The sequence below is a fragment of the Arachis duranensis genome, chromosome 10 (genome assembly GCF_000817695.3).
Source record: "Arachis duranensis cultivar V14167 chromosome 10, aradu.V14167.gnm2.J7QH, whole genome shotgun sequence".
In the NCBI taxonomy this organism is placed as follows: Eukaryota; Viridiplantae; Streptophyta; class Magnoliopsida; order Fabales; family Fabaceae; genus Arachis; species Arachis duranensis.
Genome location: NC_029781.3, coordinates 85392967 through 85405610, shown reverse-complemented (window position 1 = coordinate 85405610; position 12644 = coordinate 85392967). Strand labels below are relative to the sequence as shown.

The 12644-nt window shown below is 26.6% G+C and overlaps 2 protein-coding genes across 2 annotated transcripts; both read left to right on the top strand.

Moving 5' to 3' along the window:
* The first annotated feature begins 5685 nt into the window (after nucleotides 1–5685).
* LOC107470530 (uncharacterized) lies at nucleotides 5686–6444 on the top strand. Its single transcript, XM_021134042.1, has one exon. The coding sequence runs from the start codon at nucleotides 5686–5688 to the stop codon at nucleotides 6442–6444; it is 759 nt and encodes a 252-aa protein (XP_020989701.1).
* LOC110276934 (uncharacterized) lies at nucleotides 6444–6839 on the top strand. Its single transcript, XM_021134041.1, has one exon. The coding sequence runs from the start codon at nucleotides 6444–6446 to the stop codon at nucleotides 6837–6839; it is 396 nt and encodes a 131-aa protein (XP_020989700.1).
* The last annotated feature ends 5805 nt before the right edge of the window (nucleotides 6840–12644 follow it).

Here is a 12644-nt window from a genome sequence, read left to right as displayed (position 1 = left end):
CTATCCAGGACACATGTATATATACTTTTATATATTAAAAATGAGTTAAATAATATATATAATAATATATAAATACAGGATTGATTTTTATTTATACGTAATATTTATATGATATCTTTATAGTAATACAAATGGGGAGCTTATTTGCTGACGTGGTACTCATACGTTGAGTCTGGAAGTTTATTTCCTTACGTGTCATCACTAGAAATTTTTTGATTTATATTTATAAATTATAAATTATTATTTGTTCAGATTGTTATTTTCAAATTTTAAATTTGGGTTGTTTTACTTAGGTTGTTATTTTTTAAATTTTAAATTGTTTTATCTATTTGGGTTATTTTATAAAAGTTGTTATTTTTTAAATTTTAAATTATTTTATTTAAGTTGTTATTTTTTAAATTTTATTTAAATTTTATTTAGATTGTTCTTTTTTATATTTTAACACTATTTTTTAAAAATCTGTTAATTCTTTGTAGCATAATTTTTTAAAATTTTGTTGATTTTTTTTTAAATTGTAGCTACATAAATTCTTTTAAAGAAATTTAGAGCTTTAAAAAAATTTACGTTAATTATTCTTCGGTTGTTACATACTAATATTACAATAAATAAATATTTACGTTAGTTTAGAATTTTTAAATTATTATTTATTTAAGTTGTTATTTTTAAATTTTAAATTTGGGTTGTTTAACTTAGTTTGTTGTTTTTTAAATTTTAAATTAAAGTCAACCAAATTTTAAAAAATTTAGTTATGATGTAACTATAAAAGGATAAGTTATGAGAGATGTAAAGCACCACAATTTAAAGTACATCAATCCCTTTCTTTACATATATCCAAAATCTCCCTACTTATTCCAATGGCTGATATTCACAAAATTGCTAACATCAATCCTACAATCTACAATTTGTGTGTACGTATACGAGTGATATGGTTATAGACACTATCAAGTTATGAAAATTCTCCATTGCCATACTCAATTGAGATGGTTTGACTCGATGAAGACGCGAGTTTTCTACTAATATCCTTTTATCCATGACTCCAACGTTATTTATTTATTTATTTAAATTAAAGTCTATGTACATTAGATTAGATATTAAATAAGTCTATATTTAACTTTTTCTTATGTTATTTTCTTTTTTAAGCAGGTATCAAATAAAGCTTGGTGTCATTGATGATTCGACTGTGCATATTATGTAGTCTTTGACAATGAGGCAAAACAAGTTTTGGAAGAGAGCTGTGTAGAGATACTTGATCCACTCCTATTGGTAAGATCTAACCAATATTTATTTCTAAAAGCATTAGTGAAGATATTTGTATTGGTACTTTTTATATTATTTATTATTAATATATTATGTAATATCCTGCAGAAAGGAGATCTATCATATACATCTACACTTTTACTCAACCTAATTGATAAGATTTTTCTCTTCATCGTTGAAGTTCAAATATCTGATATTTCATATTTTTCACCTTCTTATAAAGTTAAGAAGATGACTAATAATGTGGATCTCATAAATAAATTCAAAGAGGCTCACCCTATTCAAATGGTGAGTATATATAAGTGTACTTCTATTAAAAATTAATTTAATTTTTGTTTTCTTGGTCATTAGTAGTATCTAATTTATAAATAATAATTAATTATAATTTTAGGATGTTGACTACACCGGTGGTTTGTTTCCAATTTCAAAGACATCCACAATCATTGAAGGGGAGAAAGTAAAAGGTATTAAGGTATTTGTTTAAAAAATAAATTTTTTTTGTTTGTTCTCTCAAAATTAGATCTTATTTTTATTCAAAAAATATTAGTGAGATAAAATCAAAGGTTAGAAAGAAGTTTTTAATTTAGCATGATTTTTTGTACAGAATTTGTTGCTTGAATTCTCCAATGAAGTTACGGCCAATGATGAATCTGAATTGTTGGAAAGTGCTATTACACCAACTAAGTGACTATCCTCGAAGTCAGAAGATTCGAATGTAGAAGGAGATACCTCAACTTGCAAGAAGATCAAGATTGAGAAAGAAACTTGAGAATTTGGATGCACATGTTTTGGAATCTCTTTTAGAGTCTATCTAATAGAATAATGCCAAGCATATATTTGTTTTGGTGGAAACATTGTCTTTTCTTGAGTTGTTATTTTTCTTTTGGTTCTTTTCGATTTTTATGTTTGGAATTTAGAATTTTTTTAAATATAAATTGAAGTTATTTGGTTATTACTTGTGATTTTATTTTTAATTTGATTCTCACCGTTGATATTCTGATAATTTTTAATTTAATATTTGATGTCATAAAGTTATAAATTTCTTTTTTGAATTATTGTTGATACAATTAAGTTAGTTATTAATTTTTAATGTATACTTATTTAAAAAAATCTAATTATAATTTTTAATTAAAGTATTATGTTTATAATTTTAAATTTAAATTCAAATATACTTTTTTTTAATTTTTACGTAAGCAATTGAGTTTAAGAATATTTTTTAAAAATTTATATAATTTATAAGTTACTATGCTAATTACAAAGGATTATAATAAAATAAATAGAATTATCAGTCTTATTAAGATGTGAAATTATTTATACTATTTAAAAAAATGTAATACTGTTTAAATTTTAGAAAAAGTATAATAAAATTAATACTGTTTATGATTAAACTAAAAAAAATTATTTTTAAATTAACAAATTTCTATATTCCTAATGGACAACGGACGTTTGATTAGAAAATTTTATTTAAAAATTTAAAATTTATACTAGCTAATTAGAAAATTCTATTTTAAAAATTTTAAATTTGAATTTCTAATACTAATTTCTAATTAAGTAAGTTTTTAACCATTTCAATTTTTAAATTTAAATTTTTTTACTTGCCACATTTATAAATTTTTATTATTATCTTTTAGATTATCTCTCCACAGTAGAAGTACTTTCATCTTTTTCTCTCTTTTCAAGTATTTTTTCTAAATTTATGTAATTTATAAGGTTATTAATTTTTAGATTGTATTTAATTTTATTTATTTTTATCGATAAATAATAAAATTGATACTATTTATGACGAAACTAATAAAAATTATTTTTAAATTAACAAATTCCTATATTCTTAATGAATAACAAACGTTTAATTAAAAAAGTTTATTTAAATATTTTAAATTTGCACTAGCTAATTAGGAAATTCTATTTAAAAATTTGAAATTTAAAACTCTAATACTAATTCCTAATTAAGTGGCTTCTTAACCGTTTTGATTTTTAAATTTAAATTTTTTTATTTGTCACATTTATAATTTTTTTTCTATTTACTTCGTTTACATTGTTATCTTTTAGATTATAACAATAGAGGTACTTTTATCTTTTTCTCTCTTTTTACTTATAAGTTGTTCATTTTCAATCTCTTTAACTATAAGTTGAATTTATTGATCGTGAGATTAAACTTATATTTATTTGAAAAAAGATACTTTTGTAAAAAAATATATATTATTTTCTATAAAATATGTTTACGTAACTAAATAAATGAGAATAAAAAAGAAATTAAAGCAGCCATTGAAAATAAAATATGTGCGATTTTACATAGATATAAGAAGACACTAATTTCATATTCTATTTGGTAAGTTAGACATGAGAAAAAATTGTAAAACAATTAGTGTCTCAAGTTAAAAATTAGTGTTTAAGCATTTTAGAGAGACACAAAATACATGTTTTTAATGGGTGTTTGTGTACGACTATGTCTTTCATCATTTTTATCTCAGTAAACAAACACCATACATGTACTCCTGTGTACTCCTGTGTCTATATTTTGATGGACATGTATACCAAAAACAAACGCTGTCATATGTGTACTACTTTATTTTTTTAATAATATAAAAAATTTGATAATAAAAATGTATTATGTATAATGTATATATATTTTTAATTAGTTAAAAAATTTATTTATTTGATATTTTTAGGTATATATTGAAAGATGCAAGAAGTCTAAAGAGAAATAAGATTATATCGAAAAGAAAATTGATATTAAAAGACAAAGAAAATACAAAGCAAAGCACAATTTAAGGTATATTTCATATAAAAAAATAAATTAATTATTTTATCATTTTTATTTTTAGGTTAGAATAATATTTTTTTTATTTGGTATTTTTAAGTATGTCAGTTCTATATATTTAGTTTTTATTGGGTATACAAAATAACTATGAGTATTTTGGCCGAATGAAAGCCCATAAAATACAATATTTTCTATATATTATTTAGCTATTGACAAGTAATAAATTATTAATTTATATTATCTTCGTAATATGTTACTACATTTGTTTATGAAAAAATTACAGGAAATTCAAGTGACAGTTCCAATGGTGTGCATTTTCAATCGGTGTTGTCGAACATTACAAATAGCATTAATACAAATTTATTTTTAGATGATTTTTTTTGGAACTTGCTTATGGGAATGTACATGCACTTTATGTATTTTGATTTTCCTACTATTTATTCAATTATAAACTTTAACAGAAAATATGTTCAAAACTAATATCTCGAGTTATCTTATTAGGTAATAACCCAACACCATATTGATCAAGGTCTCCAACTACTCATCTACACTCTGTAGATGAAAAAACATAATGTTCTAATATTAGTGATATTAGTAATTCGAGTATCACACATGAAGCATATGATAGTCCATGTCATCAGACAAGTCAACAACATCTTCAACAAACATAAAATAATATCTACCAGTTACTATGTTAATATGTTTTTATTACTTAAAGACCAAACACTTAACTTTTTAATTGGTCTATTACAAACAATCATTGGTATATGCTAAATAATTATTATAGATTCATTGGAATACACAAATCGAATTAGATTGCAAAGGGATGTAAGACTGAATAGGAAGACTATGCTACTTCAAAAGAGACATGGTAAGATAAGCATGATAGATTGTAATTATCACAAAGCTAAAATTTTACTTCTTTTATCTTTAATACTACCTTCATAATTCAGCTGATTTAAACATTTAACATATATTTATTTTTCTTTTTTTATAAAATAAAATACTTGATGTATTATCTCTAATGATTATAGGAGCAAGTACATTTAATTCAAATTTAGATACTAAAGAATTAGAAGAAGTGTGCATAGCTGAAAAAAAAAGGACACCTGATACAAAGAGAAATATTTTTGAAGGAATTGACTACAAATCTTTCAAAAATTTTTCAGGAAGTTGAGGATATTACTGAAAATAGGAATATTTTAGATGATTCTGTGCAAATTTAATACCCAGCCATATTCGATGTTGCTGAGAATACAGGTAATTTAAGAAGTAGCAATATCAGCACTTTATTATTTACTATTGTTATGCTTTTTATAAACAAAAAATTATCGTTTAGTGTTCAAGTTTTAAAATTCAAACTAAGATATGGTTATATATTATAATTTTTGTATTTGAACATTGATTTATTGTAAAACTTAAATCTTGAGGTTGGCACAATGAAATTGTATTATATGATCTCATCTTTTTAATCCATAAATTGTATTTTTCGGTAATCTTTTATAAATATTATTTTTATACTTAACATGGTGAAAGAAAGGTATATTTTTATATAAATTATTTGTTGCAGATATAACTAAAACAATTTATTATCTTGGTGATTATTAGATGTGATAGATATTGGTGACCCATAATTTTTTGTCGGCATTGCGATGCCATGATGTGGTATGAGGAGAGATCAGAGAAGTCCAAAACAGGATTCAATTTTGAGTTCTCAATATGTTGTATGCGAGGGAAGGTACAACTGCCGTTTTGAAGCACTTGATCGGACGCTCAGGAATCTTATGTCAGTTACCGATCAACATAAGACACATCAAACATTTGGTGGTAAGATTGTTGTTCTAAGAGGTGATTTCAGACAGATACTTCCGGTGATTCCGAAAGGAAGTAGACACGATATATTAGCATCCGCTATTAACTCATCCCATCTGTGGTCATTTTGTAAGGTTCTGAAACTGCATACGAATATGAGGCTTCTAATGTCTTCTTCGAATCAAGATGAAGGTGAAATGAAGATATTTGCTAATTGGATACTTGATGTTGGAAATGAAAATATTGGCTCTGTTGTTGGTGATGAATTAGAAGTTAAAATTCCAGATGATCTATTGATTACAACTACTGATGATCCTCTCTCTCATTTGGTAGACTTTGCATATCCAAATTTGTTGCAAAACATATTAGATTACAGGTATTTTCAGAATAGAGCAATTCTTGCACCCACACTTAAGAGTGTCGAGAAGGTAAACGATTTTGTCTTAACAGTCTTTCCAAGGATGGAAAAGGAGTATTTGAGCTCTGACACAACATGTCAAGCTGATGAGAATGAAGATGTAAAACAAGAGTGGTTCACACCAGAGTTTCTAAATGACATCAAATGTTCGGAACTCCTCAATCACAAGTTGACTTTGAAGCAGGAGTCGCTGTAATGCTACTGCGAAACATAGACCAGACTTCAGGTTTATGCAACGGGACAAGATTAATAGTTAACATACTTGGCAGCAACGTAATTGGAGCGGCGGTAGTGACCGGTAGAAATATTGGAGATAAAGTGTACATTCCAAGAATGAACTTGATCCCTTCAGATTCAGGATTGCCATTTAAGTTCCAACGGAGACAATTTTCATTAACAGTATGCTTTGCAATGACCATTAACATGAGTCGGGGTCAATCATTATCACATGTACGGCTTTATTTGTCAAAATCAGTGTTCACCCATGGACAACTTTATGTTGCTTTGTCAGGAGTTAAGAGTCGCAGTGGCCTCAGGGTTTTAATTCTAAACGAAGACGGCAATCCAAAGTCATCAATAACAAATGTCTAAACGAAGACGGCAATCCAAAGTCATCAACAACAAATGTCGTGTTCAAAGAGGTTTTTAATAATATTTAGGTAAGAATAATATTATTTTCATTTTAATAGCATGTTATGATTTACACTTTTGTACAAATCTTTACTATAGATATAACTAATTTATCTATAACTCTTTTTTCAAATTTGAAATGAAATGTGTAACAAGGAGCACAACATCCAATGATTTTCTAATGAAGTTAGTAAGATACTAGGTTGTCGATAAATTTTTATTATCTTTTTGATATAAAATTTAGGATAAAATTAACATGCTATTATTACAGTTATATATGTTCTTATTTTTTTATCTCCCTCCTTATGGTTCAAGAATATTATAAACTTCGAACTCTTCTATTCATATTTTACTTTGAATAAAGATAAAACAACATATTTAACACGTTTATTATATAACGATGATAATAGTGTTATACTAAATTTAAAAAATATATGATTATAAAATATTATTTTTAATTTAATTCATCAAATTTAAATATAAGCCCGTGCGACACTAGTATAAGGAAAAAGTCAGATCAGTTCGCCCAATTAACTGATTTTTTGTCACCAAAAAAATTAACTGATTTTTTAGTTTTTTTTTTTTAATTTTTAACTGGTATATTATCCACATATTTTTACTCTAAATTGAACAACCTACGTAATAATTAGCTCTCTATTAACTCAATTAAATTGGTTAATTTGGTCCGATTCTTAAAATTATAGTTGAGCATTAAATTTTATAAAATTAAATAGAATGGCGTAAAATTGTAAAATTGTTTTGGAGAACTCATAGTAAGTCAAAAAATACATCATCTCTTAATGCTAGCTTTTCTTATAACCTAATTATTTATTGCATACTATTTATTTGAATATTATTAAGTTGATAAATTTTTTTAAATATTTTTTATTTTTTAACGTGTTTGATAAATTTTTAATACATTAATAAATAAAAAATATTTTTATATGAAATTAAATATTCAAACATAATTTTTTTTTAGTTTTTTACTTTGTTATAAAATCTTTTAAAATAAATAACTAAAAAAATATTTTTTAAAAAATTTACCAAAACAAACCCATAATCTTATATAGAATTGTAACTTCTGGTTCGGGGTTCTAAACACATTATCATTACTTTAGCTATTTGAAAAAAAAATAATAATAATAAAAACTAAAGAAGTTGACAAAAAAATTATTTAATCGATAATCTAAACTATATATATACACATAATAACATGCAATATTATATTGTAACTTTGAAACAGAAAACTTGTGACCCGAGGAAAAAAAAGACAGCAATCTGAACGATGACAAAGGAAAAGCTAAGATACATCTTAATGTCTTAATGCATGTCACATTAGGGTGAAATTGTTCGTAACACAAAATTGTTAAGTAAGATAACATAAATAAATAAGTCTCTTATCTTATAAACTCCTTATTTTTTCTTATTTTTTTTCAATATGAGACTAATTTCATTACTCTTCACACTTACAATATTAACATAAATTTTCTTAAAATAATTTCAATCCCCTTTAAGAAACGGTATACAAAAAGATATGCATGGTAGGGGACTAGGGGTGGAAATTGTGCTTTCGAAGTTAGTTTAGAGTATCACATGAAGCTGATTAATCTTTTATCAATTGACTTGAAGAAACATATATAAAATTATAAAATTATATATATTCTCTCACCACTACTATACGTTTAAATAATAATCCGAAGGCCTGACTTGGTAAGTCTTCACTTTAATTTCTTGGCTAATACATGACTTGATAGGCAAGGCATGAAAACTATATGATATACATTATATAATTATGCTATTTCTTCTTACAAGTAAAACCATAAATTATTGATATCAAGAAACAGAAAATAGAATCGATGTTCTACTCTGATCTCTACATATAAAATCACACTAGCTACAACACATATATCTCTCAAAGCAACTACTAGATACTCTTTTTCTCACCCGCTCTCGCTTTAATTTCCACTTTAAAATCTTTATATATATATAGAAGTTTAATTTTCCTCAACCACCGCCACGATTCTTGTTTTGTGATTTTCTCTTTACTTTGGTTTGCATCAATGTTGTGTTCATTATATTCTGTAATGAATAGCAGTAATCAACGTTGTTGTATTAGAGGACGATGAATATAACACTGGTTCACTCTCGTGCATAAGGGCTTATAAACAATATACAGCCTTGTCGACAAAATGTTTTCCGAGTCCATTTCTAAATTAGTACTTCATTTTATGCATATATTTATAAGCTATATCTCTGGACTGTTAGGTACACTGGTACATTATCATTTCTCAAGTTTGAAAAACAGGCTTGTGTAGCAAGTGCAAATTTGGAAAGCAATAGCACAACTAATTTTTTAAAAATAGGAAACATCCTCATCTGCGTTTTCTTCTCCTTGAACAACATTTTCCCTCTTTCCCCGTTATGATATGCACTTTTCTTTTTTCTCCTCCTCTTTTGTTGTTGCATTTTTTATTTCCTTTTTTTTTCCCTTCTTCTTCTTTACTTCTTTTGAAACTGATTTAATTTCTTTTTGTTAAGAAAATTTGACAAAAAAATTGTATGAATCGCAGATTTATTCCAAGAATCACATACTAGCAGACAAAAGGTGAAAATAAAACAATTTCCAAGATGGATAAAAGAAGCAGCAAGTTAAGAGAGACAGAGAAGTGTAGAAAAGATGTGGAATGAAATGACTGAAGTTATTAGAAAAGTGGTAGAAGAGACTTTCGGAGCGACTAGAGGTTGTTGAGTCTTCCTATGTGGAGAAAAAGCCCAAATGCTAGTATCCAAGCCCATGAATAGTTGAAGTGGCTGAAGTGAGTTAGGGTTGAGTGAGATAGAGGTCATTTTGAAAGGAGAACACCAAACACTAGAGAGAAAGTCATTTTCGCACATACACAAAGCTGTCTCTGTAAATTGATCGCTGCAGATTCGTTAACCGTTGGATCGAGTTCAAATTTGGATAGTGTGTTTTACACATCTGGTTCTTTGATTTCACTGTTCAGATCTTCAATTCGATTTCTGTAGTTAGAGTTATTGATCATGCACAGTAGTTCTATTTTTGTGGTATTTTCATCTTCGATTCTTGTAATTGTTTTGAAAGTTTTGAAACTTGGATTATTTGGCTTGTTGTATGCACATTTTGTGCAGTAATTTGTGACTCTCTTGTATCCTATTTTTCATTATAGTGAAACTATTTCCTGGTCTTGGTGACTCGTGGTTTTGCTTCTCACATTGAGGAGGTTTTCCACGTTAAAAATCTTAGTATGTTATTAGCTTGTCTCTAATTTCTTTTTTATGTGATTTTTCCACTGCTATTAGGTATTATTGTGCTAGCGTTAATACTTATTGTGAGTGGATATTGTTGCTTCTCTAATTTTTGCAAGTAGGGAATTGTGTTTTATTCTATCAGAGGTATCAAGGCAACTGAGCAAGAGATATAGAATCGTCGTGGTGGATGTAATTTGAGATGTAGACAGATTAGGCCGGGTTTAATTTGATTCGGACTCCACTCAAATATTTGACTAGAACTATTTTAAAAATTTGAAGCCGACTTAAAATTAACTCAAAAACAATAGGGTTAAACTTGACCAATCTAATTAATATATAGAATTTTATAAATTTTATATAATAAATTAATGGTATAATTATTCTGTTAGTTTTTATAATTTTATTAAATTTGTAATTAAATTTTATATATATTTTTTTGATTGGGTCTCTATTCTGCTTTTAATTTTGTAATTAGGCTCTTTCTATATCAAAAATATTAAAATTAATGAAATATTTCTCTAAAAAAATATGTGTTCAAATATCTAATTATGTTCTTAATTGTGAACACATTCAATTTTTTAAAAAATATTCCGTTAATTCTATCTTTTTTTAAATTGACCGTGACTTAAGTACAAAATTAAAAACAATGTAGAAAGCCAATTGAGATAAAAAAAAGTATAAAAGTTTAATTATAAATTTAGTGAAATTATAGAAACCAATAGAGTATATTGAACCTAAATTAATAAAATCTTATATTCAAAGATTAAATTTAATAAATATTATATAATATTTATACTAAAATATATTATTTTAAATTAAAAATAACGATTTTTGGATAGGGATATTGGATCAGGCCTACCCAAAGCTTGACTCAAACCTGGCTCAAAATTTCACATCGGGTAAAAATTACAAATCCAAACACGACAAAATTTATTTTGGATCCTGCCGTCCTGGTCAAACTGACTTGAACACCACGATGCAAGTGTACAATAAAAGTTAAAAATAAAGGAGAAATATTTTAAATAGTGGTCTTTTATGCAGGGGTGAATATGGATGAGATCTAATATCCGTAATTTTTAAGTTTAGATTCGATCCGATCCATTCTGCACATTTACGAATCGAATCGGATTTTAGATATATCTGCAAAATATATAAATAATTTAAAAGCTTATTTTTATTAAAAAATATCAATAAAATACTATCTTTCTACTCTTTTAAACATATTTACTCTTAAATATTATTAAACATACTTTTCTTAAATAATAAAAATAAAATAATACATATATATGATAATTATTAGTTGAAATAAAACATAAAAATGAATATTTACTTATTTATTTATTTATTTTTTGTGGATCCGCTGATATGCGGATATCTACATGAAATCTGCAATCCGATCCTATTAGTGTGCGGATCAGATCCAATAGTCTTGCAGATCAGATCGATATCCGCAATTTTTGGATCGGATTCGGATAAATACCGTAAATATAAGACGATCCGATCTATGAACACCCCTACTTTTATGTCGTAAGATGAAGAACTGAAAGAAATATAAGACGACTGAGATGAGGCCAAAAGTGGGGGTAAGCGAAGTAAGAGCAAGAGTTGATAGGGATTTTCATTAGTGTTTTAGTATGAAGAAAGGAAAAAGATGCATTTACAAAAATAATAAAGTCATGAAAAAAAAGGCTAGAGGATTTTATAAAACTAAGTACATTAAAGACAAAAATGGTAAAATTTTGTGTATGCAGTAATTTAATTATAAATTGTCTATATATTTTCTTCTTTTTTGATGCACTTCTTTGGTCGGTACTCATTAAAAGAGTGGTTTTGCTAAAAAAAATCTTAAACAAATAATTTGGGTTTAGAATTGTCAAAAATCACTTTGTCAGAAAAACTAATAAGCTACATAAAATAATAAATATCTAGTTGAGTAAACTACCATTTCTATTCATGGAAGTTGAAAACGCTCACAAATCTACCCACAAAAGAAAGAAATTACCAAATGTACCCATCAATAATCCATTCGTGGGACGAAACTAACCAATCGTTATTTCGGCATTGACTCCATTAGTAACGTTCCCTACGTGAAACTTCACGGTGTGACAAGGCTTCATACGTGGATATTGTAATTAATATTATTTAAAAATATAATTGGATTTGTAATTTTTTTTTTAAAAAAAGGGAAACTAGAAATGAAGAGTTAGCAAACGTATACCTATTCGCACCTTTCACAAAACAGAAGTCAGAGCCCTAGGAAAAAATTGTTCATCTTCTCCACTCAATGAAAACCTCCCGTCCCGTCTCGTTTGTGTGTGGGTTAGCTGCCGACGATAATCTCTGTATTGAAGAGTGGGTGCTTGTTGGTGTGGAACGTGTTCACTGAGCATCCAGTTAACCTTCCTGAGTTCGCAGAAGAAAACAATGATACTAAACCAGATGTTGAGATTTTAACTGTTACTAGAAACCCAATTAAGCACAAACCCAAACACTGTG